This window comes from Pseudorca crassidens, chromosome 5 (assembly GCF_039906515.1).
Source record: "Pseudorca crassidens isolate mPseCra1 chromosome 5, mPseCra1.hap1, whole genome shotgun sequence".
Lineage (NCBI taxonomy): Eukaryota > Metazoa > Chordata > Mammalia > Artiodactyla > Delphinidae > Pseudorca > Pseudorca crassidens.
In genome coordinates, this window is record NC_090300.1 from 45,519,700 (window position 1) to 45,539,563 (window position 19,864).

At 39.3% G+C, this 19,864-nt stretch overlaps 2 protein-coding genes across 4 annotated transcripts in view; both read right to left on the reverse strand.

Moving 5' to 3' along the window:
- Window positions 1-260: 260 nt before the first annotated feature.
- On the reverse strand, window positions 261-11,710 carry TRIM59 (tripartite motif containing 59). Of its 3 annotated transcripts, none has more exons than XM_067737891.1 (3): window positions 11,578-11,710; window positions 10,542-10,612; window positions 261-3,382 (listed from the first exon to the last, which is right to left on the reverse strand). In XM_067737891.1, the coding sequence occupies exon 3, from the start codon at window positions 3,377-3,379 to the stop codon at window positions 2,171-2,173; it is 1,209 nt and encodes a 402-aa protein (XP_067593992.1). In that variant the 5' UTR covers window positions 3,380-3,382; window positions 10,542-10,612; window positions 11,578-11,710; the 3' UTR covers window positions 261-2,170. The 3 variants fall into 3 exon arrangements, 2 of the variants coding, with proteins under 2 accessions (XP_067593992.1, XP_067593993.1); XR_010943540.1 differs by lacking the exon at window positions 261-3,382 and adding an exon at window positions 3,391-6,030; XM_067737892.1 differs by lacking the exon at window positions 10,542-10,612 and having other exon boundaries at window positions 11,578-11,703.
- A 3,043-nt stretch (window positions 11,711-14,753) lies between these two features.
- Window positions 14,754-19,864, reverse strand: part of KPNA4 (karyopherin subunit alpha 4) — a 94,221-nt gene continuing 89,110 nt past the window's right edge. The window contains exon 18 of the mRNA XM_067737895.1: window positions 14,754-18,948. Coding sequence (XP_067593996.1) covers window positions 18,908-18,948 — 41 coding nt within the window. The 3' untranslated portion in view covers window positions 14,754-18,907. The remainder of the gene's footprint in view (window positions 18,949-19,864) is intronic.

The window sequence follows — 19,864 nt, forward strand, 5'->3', positions numbered from 1 at the left end:
CACACTGGATCTAGAGCGCAGGCTCAGTAGTTGTGGTGCACGGGCTTAGTTGCTCTGCGGCATGTGGGATCTTCCCAGACCAGGGCTCGAACCTGTGTCCCCTGTGTTGGCAGGCGGATTCTTAACCACTGCACCACCAAGGGAAGCGCCCAGTACTAACTTTTAAAGAGTTAAAGTAGATAGATAGTGCCCGTAAGTCCATATGAAAATCCCAAAGCAACCACTCCCGAGTTTGACTGCCCTATTAAGCCACTCAATGCTTATATCAAAATGAGTTTATTAAAATATATACTTTTGTTATACATAAACTTAGAAATATTTCAGGATTACATACTTTAAATTTTACAGTCTCATCCTCCTGATAAAAATACAAAAAGAAGAGCATGTATAAGACTCAGTTATTTGTATATTTGACTATATTCATGCACACTACATAAAATTTATCCAACAGTAAAGTTCTACTAAAAACTGGCAAGTTACAAAAAATATTAAGGTCAAACTTAAAATGCTTCAGTTTTTAGCTGTGATTCATAGACATAGATTAAAAAATCTTGGCTTAAATCCTTTAAAAAGGTAGCACGACAGATGAACTCTGTAAATACATGGAGTCTCATATACTAGATACATGGCCTTGGGCAATTTACTTTTGTATCTGTTTCCTAATCTACAAAAGTGAGGATTAATACACACGAGAAATACGAGATTACAATTTTGACACATAATACCTAACATTTCAGTGCTAATACGTATTCCAAAAAGTATGTGGCATTTTTGTGTTGTAACTATTACTTTAATCCAGTCGATGCAACTTCAGTCTAAAGTTAGTTGGTAAGCTGAATATATACCTCCTCCACCTCCAGATGTTCTTTGCCCACACAACAGTTAGTCGTGCTATTCTGATTCTGATGTTCTGATTCTGATCATAAATTGACAATACAGCCAGCCGTCTTAGTGTTCAGACTTGTTCTCAGTAGATAAGACACTAAGGAGTATTTTAGAACTAGTGCCCTGAGTACAGTCACAGCTATAGGACCTAATCTGACCTGGAAAATGTGTGAACTAAGTAAGGCTCCTAAATATGTAATCCAAGAGCCAATTTGGAATTTCTGGAAAGTGAGTGAGCTTATACTTACGATTACAAGGACAAAAGGGCTAAGAGCCCTACCACAAGCACCACGGTTCAGCCCCTGTTAATAAAAAGGAAACTAAATCAAAGGGATTTGACTTAATGACTAAGTAGGCTCCCTTTATAACACAATTCAAGAAAATACGATCAAATTATTGGTACTTTGGCATTAGCATAAGAGAAAGTTCAACAGAAAATTTTAGACCTAACAGTTAACATGATGCCATTCAAATATGATGAGGGTGGGATATATCAATAATATTCCATTCTAGTAACATGTTTTAGAGTTTTTAGCCAAGAACTGATTTGACTGACATGACTAAGACTACACAAAATTAAATACAATCCTAAAATAAATTTACACAAACCATAGAATAATAAGTACTAGGGAATGTTACTGTTTGGTCCCTAATGGCACTTTAGCGTTCCCAAAGCAATAGTTTTATTAGGAGTGAATGCTGATATAAACATTTTAGAGCTCTTAAATCTACCTAAAACACATTGTGTGTGGATCACGTACATTTGATCAAACACGTCTTTAATGTAAGCAATCCACTCTATGAGACTTTGCTACTTGAATTTAAAACCTCTTCTCACCATCATTTGTCCATTCAAAAGTGTCAAGCTTATACCTTTCGGGATTTTGCCATCTTTTAATTAAAAGCTACGTATACACAAAGAACTGCAGAGCCAACCACTGCAGTATATAATGCTAAAAGATAATATTGGTACAAGAATATTTAAATATCACAGTGATATTAAGTCAACCTCTCAAACCAATAGAAATGGGATAATACTCAAAATCAAGTAATTACTAGATTTTGTTCTGGTTTTCAGAAAACGAGAGACATTGTCTCATTTCTAACTTTTGATGACACACTTTCTATTCAACAGAAGCATGAAAGGGATTATATTTGTTGCAACTCTAATAAACTTTAGCTTGCTATTTTATTTATCCATGCTACCCCTATTGCTCCATTTAGCAATGGTCATTAATTAGTCTCTGCTGTACAGAATAAGCCTACTTAATTCAGATTTGAATTTTCAACAAATTATTTTCCACATGAATTCCTTCAGTAAATATAAAGTGTGACACAGTAGATTATTTAAATCATGCACATTCTTACATAAACTTTGGTAAACAGATAGAGAGGCTTCAGAAAAACATATTGAGGTGATTTCATTTAAAAAGGTCATTATGTGTTGGTTAAAAAAGAGGATCAGCGTCAGCATCACTGAAATTAGTGTAACTATAACAATGTTTAGAATCTTTAAAAATTCAACTTCTTTTTCCTCCTTATCAGGCCAAGAACATGGCATCCTTTTTGAAGAAATTTTCATTTCAGGAATGAGAAGTTTCTTAATCTGTCCAATTTCTGTTCTGCTCCATTCTTCTTTCAGTACTTGGCTTACTTGAGGATAAATTTCAACAGGCTGGACCTCAGGGAGTGGTCTTTGTTTCAAGACCTGCACACGTTGGCGGACATCATCAACTTTTTCAAGAAATTTAAGTGGAGGCTCTTCTTGTAAAGATGTTGTCAGTGTCACTAATTCACGCTGCTGCTCTCTTATTTCTTTCATTCTTTCAATTTGTGGAGTATATTCTAGATTAATCAGATTGCCAACATCACAAAGAGCAGTTAGGAAAAAATTTTTTTTTTGTTCTAATGTATCACTAAGCTCCTTAAAATACTGGAGAACAACTTCCTTATCACCTTGGACCATTTTCTCTGAAAGAGATTTTTGTTCTTCCATCTTTTCAATAAGACGGGTAAGATCTGCCCAGTGTGTGTCAGTTAACTGTTCAAGTAGTTTTTCAGGCGTGTCCTTTTCTTTCATATAGGCACTTTGAAGGTCATCTATAGGATGACCATGATGTTGACCTATGGTAAGGCAATGACCACAAACTAATTTTTTATCCAGGAGACAGTAAACATTTAACGGCTGCCTGTAATGTTCAGGGCAGGTGACAATATCTGGATGGTCTTCTTGCTGGTACTTTTCAATAATAGCCCTTAACGCAAAATTAACAGGTAAAGACTCAATACCAGTTGGAGCAATTTCAATAATACTTCTGCAGTTAGGGCACTTGAGTGGAATGCGTAAAGGTCTCCATATATAAAAGTTACCAGATGCCTGTAGAACATTTTCCAAGCAATTTCTACAAAATGTATGAGAGCATGGTAGTACACGAGGATCTTCAAAAATACTGTAACAAATAGGACATGTTAACTCATCCTCAAAATTGTGCATTTCCTGTCAAGAGAAAAAAGTATTTTAATTCTACATATAACAAAGACACATGCACATATTATGTAAAGTTTTAGGTGTTAACCTCCAAATTGTTAATATACTGTACTTGTCATTTAAAAGAGTAAGATTTTTAAAATTAGCTTTCTATATAATGCAATTCCTAACACTGAATAATTGATCACCTTTAAGAGCTTATTTACTTTGGGATGTTCTGTTGAAGTCTATTTAATGATTATAACTAGTCTGTGCAACTTTTTACATTCTAAGATGCTAAAATCAAAACTATACACAAATCATGAATAGGTAAGACTAAATATTTCTATGAAATAAAAAGTTAATTCTTAACAAAATTACATTCTTCAATTCACACTCTCAGTTGGCTCAACCATAGTTTCTAAAGTAAGTTATTAAATTTCTAACTGTTCTATAAATTTCAAGCTTCTTGAATTTTGGAGTATTAGCGTGTATGCTTAAAGCCCTGAATCAGCACAGTGTAATAGTATCAAGTAATATTAATTTTAAGATTTGGAAGGGAGTAATATTTCTGAATTAGTCCTTGCGATAAAAAAGTTTGAAAGATGAAGTGTTGATTGTGGTAATTATGAATTACGGACCACTAGAGCATTAGTGGTAAAGAACATCATTAGTCATCTTTCCTTCATGAAAGAAATCCAGCAACAGTTCAGAGACCCTCTCTGACACAAGTAACTTGACGTCTTGGCAAGCTATTACCGATATTTCCAACAAGCCTTCCACGTGCCATTCATGCAAAATCTAAAGCTTACCAAATCCTCCTCTATAAAAACTGTTAGAAGTATCTACAAATAACTAATTGTACTTTTAAGAAACAAAAACCTCTTCAGACTTTTTTTTACAGCTCTTATGCACCTCATCTTCACCAACTGCAAAACCCAACTCATTCATTCTTCAAGTCTCAAGCTGAGTCCCACCTCCTCCCCCAGATTAGGTCCCCTAATCTCACTGAACACTGCACTTCTACTTTATAGTGAGCACTTAGATGGAGTTTATTTAAAAGAATTTTGTCGGAATTCCTGCAGGTCCAGTGGTTAGGACTCAGCACTTTCACTACCGGGGCCTGGGTTCGATGCCTGGTCAGGGAACTAATATCCCACAAGCTGCGTAGCGCAGTCAAAAAAATAAAGAATTTTGTAACATTTTTCAATACATTAGAATATAAGCCTGCAATAAGGGCAGGAATTGTATCTAAGCACAGAAGTTGACACACAGTAGGCATTCACTCAATGTTGGTTGAATAAACACTGCCCCTTAAGAGACCAATGTTAATAAAATGCCAGACCTTAGTTTTGGGGGGGGTTTTTTTTCTTTAAATAGCAAAATCTCTGCTTAAGAAAAGCTTTTATCAAGAGTCCATCAGAAAATAGAAAATACTCCATTCAGACTGACAATATTAAGAACCGTAATGAGCCAAGATGTGAGAGACTAATAAGCCTGAACTCTGAGGCATTCCAGGAAACAAAAATAACTGGACAACAGAAGATGACATTCACTGCAGATAAATTTAAGTGCCTACATGTTGGGAAGCCTTTATGACTACCCTTTACCTACAGAGAGCTCTGAAATAGAAAAACCACCCAAGAAAAACGTTTCTCAGTTTATTTCAGTGATGTCAGAATTCATAATGAAGGAATAAACAGAATAGCACTTTGCAAAGGAATAAAATGTGAGCATTGGACATATATTCAATTTAGATTTAATATCAGAGTTATTTAATGTAAGTACCAAAAATCAACTCTAAAACAGAACCCAACCTTTCCCTCCAAAGTCCTATATTTGTCAAAAAGTTAGAAATCATTTTCCCTGGGAACTCATTTAAGGACCCAAAAGCTCAACTTTCTTTAGAATGAAGATATTCAGTAACAATATTGTAAAGAAAATATCATCTCTTAAACTTACATAAAGTGGAAGCAAATATCCTGGTCTCAAAAGTTACTTCCATAGCACATAAAATTTTTAACAAAATTTAATCAGAAACGTGTAGATAACTTGAAGATACAGAAATCAAATCTAAGACTACCCTCTTCTAGCTGATTTTTGAAAAACTGATTTTAGGCAACAAATTTGTAAGTCAGAACTGGCTAACAGAAGTAAGCCTGGTTGAAAATAACTACGTAAGGCCAGGAACTTTCTAACTCTGGTTGCTGCCTGAGAAACAGAAGATAAAGGTGGCTATCATGCTTAGGGGCTAGTTTTTACAGAAACTAGTATGAAATTTTATGCATCAGAAATTTTCCATAACCAGCCTAGACTCCTGAGGGGGAATAAAGGAGCAAAAAAATTTTCCTATGAATATTTTCTGGTATGAACATCTTGGATTTAGCTATGCTGTGTGTATGTAACAACACTGGAAACTAGAAGACAATGAAGCAATTCTTCAATATTCTCGGGAAAACATGGCTTCCAACCTAAAATTCTATACTCAGACAAAGTAAATAAATTTTGTAGATAGTCTAAAGATAGTTTAACACAAGAGGTCTCAAAACTGAACCACCCATCACCCACCCTTTCTAAAGAAGCTGCTGCAGGAAGAAAAGAAAAACAATAATTCTCACCAGGATAACTATGAAAGGAAGTCCTGGATAACTGTGCAGCAAGCCTAGAGAAATAGTAGTCTGGAGGAAGAAGACAAATCCAGAAGGAATGCTTTTAAGTAAATAAATGGAACTGACAACATTTCACGTGTCTGAACATATTGAGAGGTAATGAGAAAACTAAATTTAGGGAAAAGTGATGGAATCATGAAAAGAGGAAATACTACAACACATTATATAGCTCAATTGTCCTATTTGTTATAATATTTTAAATATTAAATATTGATTTTACCAAAAAGCATGACTGTTAAGGATTCAATGTGTCTCCCCAAACTCGTAAGTTGAAATCGTAACCCTTAATGTGATGGTATTAATGAGGTAGAGCCTTTGGGAGGTAATTAGGTCATCCGAGTAGAGCCCTCATGAATGAGATTAGGCCCTTATAGGAAGAAGAGGTACAGGGCTTGCTGCCTCTCTTTCTCTGCTCTTGGCCATGTGAAGACACAGCAGGAAAATGGCCACCTGCAAAGCAGGAAGAGAGCTTTCTCCAGAACCCAACTTTGCCAGCATCCTGATCCTGGACTTCCCAGCCTCCAAAACTGCAAAAACATAAATGACTGTTGTTTAAGCCACCTAGTCTATGGTATTTTTGTTATAACAGCCCAAACTAAGAAACTGACAAAATTATGTTGGGAGGAGGGAATAAGGGAAGGAAACAAAGTTTAAGAACTTTGTTTTATCTTAATCTTCTCTTATAAGAAGTCAATACATGCCGAAAAGTGAAAAATCAAGAAATCACATTAAAAGCAAATTATTTATGAATAAAGAAGCAATACCAAAAGAAATATTTAAAAGAAATGAAGTGACTGCTTCTGGAATCAGGAATCAAGAGTGGGGAGAGTGAGGGCAGGAGGCTGCTGTTTTTCATTATAAGCCTAAGTTCTGTTTTACTTTCAACTATTAACATACAATTTAAAATATTAAAATTTTAAATAAAGAAATAAAGACAATCCCACATGCATCCAGGAAGAAAAGTAAGATACCCCAAAAAGGAAAACAATACATAATAGTGTCAGAATTCTCTGGGAGACTATAATTTCCAAAGATGGCCACAACAATTAACTCCCACATGTTGTTCTGTGATGTGACTTTGCTGGTATTCTCCTATCAAGAGATGAAATCTATTCTCCCCTCAAAAAGATCTGGGCTTGGGGCTTCCCTGGTGGTCCAGTGGTTAAGAATCTGCCTTCCAATGCACAGGAAGTGGATTTGATCCCTGGTCAGGGAACTAAGATCCCACATGCTGTGGGGCAAGTAAGCCCATGTGCTGTGGAGCCTGCACCACAACTAGAGAGAAGCCCGCATGCCGCGACGAAGATCCCACGTGCCGCAACTAAGACCCCATGCAGCCAAATAAATTAATAGTTAAAAAAAAAAAAAAAAGATCTGGACAGGACATGTGACTGCTCTGAACAATCTGATACAAGTGACACTATGACAGTTCTGGGTATAGCCCTTAGCTAGCCTAGCAGATTGCTGCCTCTTCGCTATGTGAAAAGTCTAGGCTACTCTGCTGATGAGAGAGGCCAAAACGAGAAGCAATGAGGTGCCAGACATGTGAGTGAAAGAGCCATCTTGGACATGCAGCCATCCAAACCATCAGACGTTTGTTACACAGCAGTAGATAACCAGAACATCTCCAGAGCAACTAGGAATGCTAAAAGACATGTAGCAATCAATATCCACAAGGATCTGGAAGGAAAAGGATATGACCTAAGAATTCTATACCCAGCCAAGATGTAATTTATCCATATGAAATAATAAAAATACTCTTTAGCAAAATCTACAGGGTTAAAAAAAAGTTCTACATGGCAGAGCTGAAGCCATATACTTTCATTAACAAACAGAAGTAGTATAAAAAGGATTTATCTAAAAAAAAAAAGAGAAAAGAAAATGAACCTAGGAAAAGCAGAAGAAAATTCTAATGCATGATGAAAACCATGAATTAAAATATAGAAAATTGTTAGAGTTGATAAACCCAAGAGCTGGCTTTTTAAATAAACAAGCCAGGGGCTACAGGGGACTTTGGAGAGTTGTTATTTAATGAGTGCACAGTTTCACTTTGGAAACGTGAAAAAGTTCGGAAGATAGATGGTGATGGTTGCACAACAATGTGGGATGTACTTAATGCCACTGACTACACACTTAAAAACGGTTAAAATGGGGCTTCCATGGTGGCGCAGTGGTTGGGAGTTCGCCTGCCGATGCAGGGGACGCGGGTTCGTGCCCTGGTCCGGGAGGGTCCCGCATACCGCGGAGCGGCTGGGCTCTTGGGCCGTGGCCACTGGGCCTGCGCGTCCCGGGCCTGTGCTCCGCAACGGGAGAGGCCGCAACGGTGCAACGGTGAGAGGCCCGCGTACCGCAAAAAAAAAAAAAAAAGGTTGAAATGGTAAATTTTATGTATGTTTCAAAACAATAAAAAAACTTTAAAATGTTTAAGTGTCTTGCCTATTAACCAGCCTTTCCCGTCAAATTAATTTTAGAATTGATTTATATTAATATATAATTTTAAAAAACAAAAAAAATTAAAATAACCCATGTAAAATGTTATTTTCCTCCAGTGGGTACTAAAAGCCCAAGTACAAATTGATAACTTAGTTCAAGATGTTCTGCTTCCCTTTTAAAAGTCACCAAGAGGGCTTCCCTGGTGGCGCAGTGGTTGCGAGTCCGCCTGCCAATGCAGGGGACACGGGTTTGTGCCCTGGTCCGGGAAGATCCCACGTGCTGCGGAGCAGCTGGGCCCGTGAGCCGTGGCCGCTGAGCCTGCGCGTCCGGAGCCTGTGCTCCGCAACGGGAGAGGCCACAACAGTGAGAGGCCCACATACCGGAAAAAAAAAAAAAAAAAGTCACCAAGAAATATGAACGTAAAAAAGAAATCTTTTCGGAAATAAACCTGAAGCTAAATCATCTACGTATAAATTATTTCACACATGTCTTGTGCTTAAGTGTCAAAAATAAACACATTACTGAATTTCTAAACTTTCTATGCAGTCTTTCTCCAGAGGGCCGATTTCCTATGGAGACTCCATAATGTCTAACCAGCATATTATGGATGGTCAGCACTGACAGCAGATGATGGAGAACTGGGCAGTACCAAAAATATCATTACCCATTCTCCTGTGTAAACTATTCTTTAAGTTTTAATTCCCTAATGCATTATTGCCTTTCATCTCTACACACGAATGGTTATAAAACATTCATTACATTTTACACCTTCTGAAGAGAAATTTGCCACATTATAGTTAGATGACTTGCTCTAGGACTTAGAGTGAGTCAGCTATAAGTCTGGGAAAATTCAAGAGGTGCCACTTCCCAGGCTGGGTCTCACATCTTTGTGGCCCTACCTAATAAAAAGCACATTTTATGCAATTCAAGACTTACTTTAGAAATACTACATTTGTGCCATCTATAAATATGGGGCAAGATTTTTAAAATACTTTTGTACATATAAATGTACAAAAATAATGAAGGATCACCTAACTCTTTCAAAACAAAATCCTATGGTCAGATTTGATTTTAACTCTGCCCATTTGCACTGTTTTCCTGCATTTTGACATCAACCTGTTTCCCCAAACTAAAAAAGAAACTATTAATGCAATTTAACCAGGAACTGATACGAGCAGTTAAGATTTTCTTTGCTTTTTTAAAATATTTTTAAAAGTGAAAAATACAAATATATTTGGTGGGAAAAATTCAGCAATATGTTTGCTGAAAAGAAATGTTAAAACTAACATCACTGGACTTCCCTGGTGGCACAGAGGTTGAGAATCCGCCTGCCAATGCAGGGGACACGGGTTCGAGCCCTGGTCCAGGAAGATTCCACATGCCGTGGAGCAACTAAGCCCGTGAGCCACAACTACTGAGCCTGTGCTCTAGAGCCTGCGAGCCACAACTACTGAGCCTGCATGGCATAACTACTGAAGCCCACCCATCTAGAGCCCGTGCTCAGCAACCAGAGGAGCCACCGCAGTGAGAAGCCCACACTGCAACGAAGAGTAGCCCCCGCTCGACGCAACTAGAGAAAGGCCTGCATGTAGCAATGAAGACCCAGTGCAGCCAAAAATAAATAAATAAATTAAAAAGAAAAAAAAAACTAATATCACCCAAAACTAAAATTTCGTCTTGCCAGAATAAACTATGGTACCTTAAAGGATAGCTACTTGGTCATTAAAATGGAATGCAGACCAATATGAAAATATATGGTAAAAAGGTATCCAGATAACTTAATAAATTCAACTTGCAGATCTGTATGTGTTAAATGTGTGTGTCTGTATTAAGATACACACATCCTTGTAAGATTTCTAGAAGAGTAAACAAGAGTTAACAGTGACTAACTTTAAGATATAGGTCAGATAAGGGAGTTGTTTACTTTTCACTTTATGATCCTTCTATATGGTTTGAATTTTATACACCACCAACATACACACCTTTTTTCAAAAGATTTAAAACTTTCCCCTTACATTTTAAATCACACGCTCAGTAAAAATTTACTGAAAATTTCTTTGGTATTTACTTAATCTCCCAGAACTTACCACTTCGTTGACCTTCTGGTTTGCAGACTGAATATATATCTTCAACTTTTTCAGATTCTTTTATTTTTATTCTAAAATAAAAATAATTTTATCTTAATGTTCTAGACTTATATTCTCAAAACGTATGTTAAGTATGATATCATAGGGAATGATATCGTGGTAATTTCACTGTCTTTGACGTTTACCTTCCCTAAGCGTCACTGTGTTTTTTTAAAAGTAGCGACAAATATCAACAGCTGTGGTGCAGCAGGATAGGTATCACCTGTACCTTGAAAATCCCAAGTCTGTGACCAAATAAATTGCCACAAAGTACCTCTTCTTATAGCGTCAAGTATCTTATGAGCTCTTGAAAATATTAGCCAACAATCGTGATGACGGAGCAAACATTCACCGTCATTTTAGACTGCTGAAAGTTAACTGGAAGACAAGTAGCACCCATGAGAGTGAAATATTTTGCCAGCTTAAAATTATAAATCTTGATTTAGGTTATACCCATTAATACGTCTGTTCATCTCTCAATTCTGCCATTTAAATGCTGACAGACCCTGGGTCAGTTTTACCTAGTGCCCCTCAGAACTGACGTTTCACATCTGTAAAATGGGCATAACTACACCTACGCGGTTAAGTCCAATGAGAATGCCTCCCAGAGAAAGGGCTCGAAACAGTAGTGCCCTTGCCCTTCCCCTTCCCGAAGGTTTGTGACAAATCCTCCCGGGCCTCTCTCCCAACGCGCCTCGGCGCCCTCCTTTCCGAGCCGCCGCGAGGCCGCCCAGCTCGGCGGAGTCCAGCTTCTCTCCGCCTCCCCACCACAGAGGGCCTTCTCCCTCATGGAAATGCAGTTCCTTATTGGCGGGAGGAAAACGAGGTCCCCCAAACTCTCCACCTGGAACAAGAGGGACCCAAGACGCGGGGCCCAAGCTAGCCCTCTCCATCACCAAACCCCAAACACATGCAGTACACCAGCCTGCGTTACAGGGAAAGAAGAGGGACCAAGAGCCGCCTTGTCGGACCGAAGAGAAGCTCCTTATAAACTCACCGTGGGGAAGGGAAAACCAGGCAACTCCACCAGCAGAAACAGAGCTCCACAGCCTGCGGGCTGACGCAGAGAGCTACTCAAATTCCCGCCCTCCCTCCTCTGCCCTGAGGGCCTTCAGGTTCCCAGATGAGGCGGGGCTTGAGAGCCTCAAGACGCAGGCGCAGTCTCCCGGCAACCTTCAACTGCGTAGCATCAGCCAATAGGAAGAGCGCGGGGCCGCTGTTCGAAAGTAAACCGCCGACCCCTGGGGCCGAGGCGGGGGCGTGATCTCTAGGACTTGGCACGAGGCCCGCGGCGAGTTTTCTGTGCCTGCGCACTAGGCGTGGGCTGCCGCTCCGGAGCTCCAGAGGCGCGCCGCAGGGGACGCTTCAGTGTGCGGGGGTGCTTCTTGCAGCCGTGACCCTGGCCTGGAGTCCCTCTTGGGGCCGCGGGATGGCGTCCCGGGAAAGGCGGGGCCTGGCGGAGGCAGACGATATTTACAAAAAGGATTCGTAGGGCTATTTTTTTTTTAACCTTGAGCCAAGCCGGCACGTCCTGATTCTAGACTTTAAAGCGCGGCGTCTTGCATTGTGACTTAATAGGTTCCCTGAGGCTTCCTGAGCGCAAACGCACCCCAGTGGGCAAGCGCCGTCCTCCCCTAAGCCCGGGTTTCCTTTTGTTTACGGTATCTGGAGACATAAACCCAGCAGAGTAATTGGTTCAGCATAGGAGGAGAGGGCTTCTGATTATTGAGAATTCTCTTGTACTTAAGGAGACCTATCTCTGCGGGCTACTGGGACCTTAGGACTCATTTAGGACTATCTCCCTCTATCTCTCCCTATTCTTCCTCCCACTTCTGCCCCCTCTTTCCACGTTATGAAATTATTGCCTGGCAATGACTGTTGCAAAGAAGTCCTGACTTCCAGTTCAATTTTTCCTCCAAGTCCCTATTTCACCTTCTTAACCCTTAGAATTAGAAAGCAAACAGTTCAGTAGTCCCTTCGCAGTTTCTTTTTCTTCAGAGACTTTATCCAGCTGTATGGCAAGACACTTTCATCACAGCTTCCCTCTCTAAAATGGAGTTAGAGGTCATTTACAGCTGTGCTAAATAAAGCTATGAGCCTCTGTATACTGTGCATTGCCGGTACTTTCAGGTCTTAGTTTCTTATACAGTAAATTACAGAAAAATATTAAACAGAATAAAAGTAATATCAGTGAGTCCTGAGTCCATCTCAGATGTCTTCACCAATTCAGCTGCTGAAGAGTTTGCTTATGATGTGTGGATTCCAGTGATATCCAAGATATCCGCTGTTAACAAGGTGGCATATATCCGTTTAGATTTTATTATGCACATAGGTTTTCTATTTAAACATTGTAGTCATCCTGATAAACAGTTTTTTAACTTGCTGTCAAAACAATATGTTGTGACTCTTTCCATAGCAATAAATGCAGTATACTTCTGTAAAAATATTCTTTCTTAAAAAAAGTATAAGGCAGATGTTAACAATGGACTTTGAATGATTATGATGTGTCCATGTAGATGCATCACTTGTAACAAAGGTATCACTCTAGTGGAGGATGTTGATAATGTGGGAGACTATGCATGGGGAGTAGGGCAGGAAATAGATGGGAAATCTCTGTACCTTCCCCTCAATTTTGCTGTGAACGTAAAATTTCTCTAAAAATAAGATAAAGTCTTAATATTTTTTTAAATTTAAGTGTAATTGCCTCTAGAATGCATGAATATTGCTGAATAATGCCTTGAGCTATAATTTTTCCCACCTGTGTTTCCCCCTGCACTTCCTTACCTAGAGAGTTATGTATGTAGCAAGAAAGCAGAAGTACCTTTCACTAGACTTCACTGGCATTTGTTTTCCAAAAAGCCTCAATCTCCTCAATCCATTGAGATAAATAACATTGAAGGGAAGAGGCTGAATGTTTGGGAGAAGTAAAAAGAGAGAAGCCCCCGAATAGAGATTAATCGGACCTAGTGGAGGGAAGCTATGACACCTAAAAGGAAGGGCTACATCTGTTCCTACAGGGAGACTGGCTTAGAGGCCCATGGATTCCCAACTCTACCAAAGATTTCTATAACCCAGCATGACCAGGAAGTGGCAGAGAGCTACAGAAGCCTACAAAAACAACGGCGGCCTCAGCAACAACAGTCAACTCTTGGCATACGTGGGTTCGTGGACTGTGATTCATGCACTCTCCAGAAGATAATGTTGGCCTGGAAAGACTAGACAAGAGTAACACTCAGATGTACAAGTACATGCTTAAAATCCATAAGCTTGAAACTCTGAGGTGCTAAGGTGCTCAGCCACCCAAAAAAAAGAAGTGAGGAGGGAGAAAGCTCAGCTGCTCTGGGTCTCTGCCTGTATACTTGTACCAATCTCCTTTTGCTGGAATGCAGGAAAAGGATAAAAGATGAGAAATTTTTTGTGGTTATTAACAGGTCATACGAAGAGGAGGCAATAAAACATGAATTTTATGACAAACTTTGGTGCTTAGGTCAGACTCTCTACTTCTGTCTCCAGAGCCAAAACAGGAGGCCTCAGTCACAGAGAGGTGCCCCGTAGGCAAGCTAAAACACTTTCTGATTTGGGGTTTTAATAGCTACTGAGTTTAAATACCTCTCTGTTGTCTCCCATCACATTGGCCTCACAGAATTATAGTAAAGAGAACATGCGATTTTCCAAATTATAAGGCACCCATGGTTCATCTCTAGGACTTCAAAGAAAGCACAGCCACAACTGGTGCCATGATTACAGTGGCAGTGAGTCAGGGACAATGAGCTAGGAGGATTTACCTAACAGTTCTGAGAAGGCCATTTTATCCGGAAAGAAAAGCACTCAGCATGATGCAGTGGAGTTCACAGACTCAGGGATTTGGAATTGGAAGAGATCTTAGACGCAATCTAGAAAAACCTCATCTTCAGAAGAGAAAAGCCTACTGACCATGTTGGCATTGCCTTAAATAACCTGAGTTTGAGCCCAAGTTTGATATTAGTACCTAAAATTATATAAACTACACAGTTTTAAACATTAGAATATATTACATAGAATTTATTTTCACACAGTCCTTTTCAGCTGTATCTCTGAATGCAGCTTGGAAAACTAAAAGGATGTCTTCTGTTCAACAGTAGTTTACCTCCTAACTAGTTTCCCTTTCACTTATTGTCTATCATTAAGAATCATTTTATTTCAAATGCTGCTTTTTTTTTTTTTTTTTTTTGGCTGCGTTGGGTCCTCGTTTCTGCGCACGGGCTTTCTCTAGTTGTGGTGAGCTGGGGCTACTCTTGATTGTGGTGCGCGGGCTTCTCGTTGTGGTGGCTTCTCTCGTTGCAGAGCACGGGCTCTAGGCATGCGGGCTTCAGTAGTTGCGGGCTTCAGTAGTTGCAGACATGGGCTCGGTAGTTGTGGCTCGCAGGCTCTAGAGAGCAGGCTCAGTAGTTGTGGTGCTTAGTTGCTCCGCGGCATGTGGGATCTTCCTGGACCAATGTCCCCTGCATTGGCAGGTGGATTCTTAACCACTGCGCCACCAGGGAAGTCCGCTGCTAACTTTTTTTTGAGTGGGGAGCCACTAACTGTTTTTTTTATTAAGATATAATTGACACATAACATATTTGTTTCAGGTGTACAACAAAATGATTTGATATTTGTATATATTGCAAAATGATCACCACAATAAGTCTAGTTAACATCCATCGCCACAGTTACAATTTTTTTCTTGTGTTTAGAACTTTTAAGATCTACTCTTTTAACCACTTTCAAATATATAATACAGAATCATTAACTATAGTCATCATGCTGTACATTACAGCCCCAGTGACTTGCTTATTTTATAACTGGAAGTTTGTACCTTTTGAAACCTTCACCCATTTCAACCACTCCCCACGCCATTGCCTCTGGCAACCACCAATCTGTTCTCTGTATCAATGAGTTTTGTGCGTTTTTTTTGGCAGGGGGGTAGATTCCACATATAACAGATCTTTCAGTATTTGTCTTTCTCTGTCACTTAGCATAATGCTGTTAAGGTCCATCCATGTCATCACAAATGGCAAGATTTCCTTCTTTTTATATATATCACGACTTCTTTATCCATTTATCCATCAATCAACTCTTAGGTTCCTTTCATGTCTTGGCTATTGTAAATAATCCTGCAATGAACAAGGGGGTGCAGATACCTTTTCAAGGTAGTTTTTTTGTTTCCTTCAAATAAATACCAGAAGTGGAATTTGTTGGATCATATGCCACAAGTTTTTTTAAATGTTCAGTTTTATGGGTGGCTTTAACCTTAAATAAATTTGGAGATCTCTTAATTTAGGCACTTAATATTCAATTTTCTAGAACATTCTGTGTAACTGTTATGCCATCATCACATTTATTTTAATTATCCAAACATTTTGAATTTCAAGAATTTTTTCTTATATGTCATTCACAGAATTTTAATTTTGATACAGTCATTTAATTCTCTAATCTATTTCATCAAACCAATATTTGGTTTTTGCCTAATAAATGCACAACATGAAAGATACAAAAACATAGGTCCTGTACTCAAGTTGCTTTTCTAAGTGAGCTAACACTCAGATACAGTACTTTTAAATGATAATATCAGATAAACTGTAGTCTAGAGTGATTGTACAGCAAACTGGGACAAGGAGTCTAGATCTGAAGTGTGGAATTCCCCAGACTGCTGTGACTGGTGACCTGGTAGCTGGAGCTGCACATAGGTGACCTTCACCTGTTTTGAGGTCCATAGAGAGGTTTCTATAGTAGATACAAATCAGAGTGTCTGCCCACCTCAAAATTAGATCCTCATTGGTCATATCTGTACTACACCACATTTTCAGGTTATGGTCTCTATCTCCTCTATTTAGAATGGTTGGATTTGCAGCAAGAAAGACAAGTCTGAGAGTGGCTAATATATTCCCAAGCCTGGTTGGCATCACAGTTGAAAAATCAAGAAACATTCGTTCAGTTAGAACACACCCTCACGCCATGCACAAAAATAAACTCAAAATGGCTTAAAGACTTAAACATGAGACATGATATCATAAAACTCCTAGAAGAGAGCATAGGCAAAACATTCTGTGACATAAATCGTACCAATGTTTTCTTAGGTCAGTCTCCCAAGGCAATAGAAATAGAAACAAAAATAGGCAAATGGAACCTAATCAAACTTACAAGATTTTGCACAGCAAAGGAAAACAAAACGAAAAGACAACCTACGGAATGGAAAAGAATATTTGCAAATGATGCAACTGACAAGGGCTTAATATCTAAAATATACAAACAGCTCATACAACTCAACAACAACAAAAAACACCCAACTGAAAAATGGGCAGAAGACCTTAATAGACATTTCTTCAAAGAAGACATACAGATGGGCAGTAGGCACATGAAAAGATGCTCAACATCGCTAATTATTAGAGAAATGCAAATCAAAACTACAATGAGGTATCACCTCATCCCGGTCAGAATGACCATCATTAAAAAGTCTACAAACAATAAATGCTGGGACTTCTCTGGTGGTGCAGTGGTTGGGAATCAGCCTGCCAATGCAGGGGACACGGGTTCGAGCCCTGGTCCGGGAAGATGCCACATGCCGCAGAGCAACTAAGCCCGTGCGCCACAACTACTGAGCCTGCTCTCTAGAGCCCGCGAGCCACAACTACTGAAGCCCGCGCACCCTAGAGCCCATGCTTCCCAACAGGGGAGGTCACCACAATGAGAAGCCTGCGCACCGCAACGATGAGTGGCCCCTGCTCACTGCAACTAGAGAAAGCCCACGCACAACAATGAAGACCCAACGCAGCCAAAATTAATAAATAATTAATTAAAAAAACAATAAATGCTGGAGAGGGTGTGGAGAAAAGGGAACCCTCCTACACTGTTGGTGGGAATGTAAGTTGGTACAGCCACTATGGAGAACAGTATGGAGGTTCCTCAGAAAACTAAAAATAGAATTACCATATGACCCAGCAATCCCACTCCTGGGAATATACCTGGACAAAACTATAATTCAAAAAGATACATGCACCCCTATGTTCATAGCAGCACTATTTACAATAGCCAAAACGTGGAAATAAATGTCCATTGACAGATGAATGGATAAAGAAGATGTGGTACATATATACAATGGAACACTACTCAGCCATAAAAAGAATGAAATAATGCCATTTTCAGCAACATGGATGCAACTAAAGATTATCATACTAAGTGAAGTAAGTCAGAAAGAGAAAGACAAATACCATACGATATCACCTATATGTGGAATCTAAAATATGGCACAAATGAACCTATCTACAAAACAGAAACAGACTCATAGACACAGAGAACAGATTTGTAGTTGCCAAGGGGGAGGGGAGAGGGAGAGGGATGGACTGGGAGTTTGGGATTAGCAGATACAAACTATTGCATTTAGAATGGATAAACAACAAGGTCCTAATGAATAGCACAGGGGACTACATACAATATCCTGGGATAAACCACAATAGAAACGAATACTAAAAAAGAATGTCTATATGTATATAACTGAGTCACTTTGCTGTACAGCAGAGATGGGCACAGCATTGTCAATCAACTACGCTTCAATAAAAAAAAGAAAGAAAGAAACATTCAACTTTTAAGTTTTGGAGCCAGGAGAATAAAACACCTGTGTTGTTTAAATCCTCTGCTGAGACACCGTCCCATACTCTTTTAAAGGAGAAAGATTAGGGTCTTTCTAGTTACCAAGTCCCTCTTACTTGGCACATGACAATGTACATGTCATCCTGTATATTCAGGGGGCAAATGCTGAATACACGTGTGCGATAAGGCCCTGAAATAGTTTATGTGGATGATAATATATAGTGCCTTTTCTTTCCTTTTTGAGGATGCTCCTAACATTCATAATAACCAGAATTCACCCCTTTTTTTTAACATTTAGGCAGATTTGGAGACAGAAGCATATGGTGTGATTTTTCTCGTAGCCTGTCTCATTTTTGAGATTTTTCTAGCAATATATGAGTAAACACCAAGCAAGTTTTAGAGACAGCATTCGAAAGAGGAAGAGATTGTCATCTCACATATGCAATAACCTTAATTACAATGGCTAACCTTTATTAATCATTTACTATGAACCAGGCACTGTACTAAGTAATTCATTATCTCAATCCTCACAACCATTCTATAAATGTTACTATTTTTTAAACTTTTAAATGAAGTATAAAAAAACAGTGTCTCTATTTTTATCCTAATTTTACAGAGGAGGGAATTAAATGCCAGCAAGTTGAAATAGCTCCCTCAGGGCTAGGCAGCGCGGTTCTCTAATCCCAAAGCAGGTGCTCTTCATGCCAGGCTGTATGCTTTCATTTTCTTCCACACCTTCTGTATTGCTTTCTTAGGGTTGCTGTAAGAAATCGACACAAATTTGGTGAATTGAAACCAGAAATTTATTCTCTTGCAGTTTTGGAGACCAAAGTCTAAAGTCAAGTTGTTAGCAGTTACACCCCCTCTGAAGGCCCCAGATAAAAATCTGTCCTCATCTCTTTCAGCTCTGGCTCCAGAACTTCCTTGCCTGATCTTCCAGATCAGCTCTAGCTGCATAACTCCAGTCCCATCCTCTGCTTCACGTGGCCTTCTCCTTTTCTGTGTCATATAAGGACACTTGTCATTGGACTTAGTGTCAACCGGGGTAGTCCAGAATTATCTCATTTCAAGATCTTTTTTTTTTCTCCAAGATTCTTAACTACATCTGCAAAGACCCTTTGCTAATAAGGTCACGTTCACAGGTTCTGGGGGCTAAGATGTGGACATACTTTTGGGGGGAACCACCATTTAACCCACTGTACGTTCCTAATGAGACCTCCGAGGGTTGTAGTTGTCACTTATACAGTGTTCAGGGCTTCACAGACTCACAGAAAACTAGATAGAGAGTGAATCCCAGAGATCACCTCCTCATTTTCAGCAGGGTGAACGCAGAGGCACCCAAAGGAGAGGTGCCTCTCGCTCAAGGTAACACAGCAAGTGCATCACAGATTCAAGGCCCCGCTTAAACTCCCTGATGCCCTACCCAAAGGCCACTTCACATGACCAGAGAATGACTAATATATGTCATTGTGTGGTTAATAGTGTTTTTCATCTGTCAAAGAATCATGATAATAATAATTATCCGTATGTCTCTGTGACAAATTTCTCTCAGATCTCAGGGCCAGGAAAAACTTTTTTTTTTTTTTCACAACTAGACTAAGCTTCACATAGCTATGAAAGCTACATAATTATATCTATTTGTGGCCAACTGCTATATGTACGGTATTATGTCTAAA

Coding starts and splice junctions, on each gene's coding strand:
- TRIM59 (XM_067737891.1), bottom strand. CDS start 3,379: ATGCACAATTTTGAGGATGAGTTAACATGTCCTATTTGTTACAGTATT.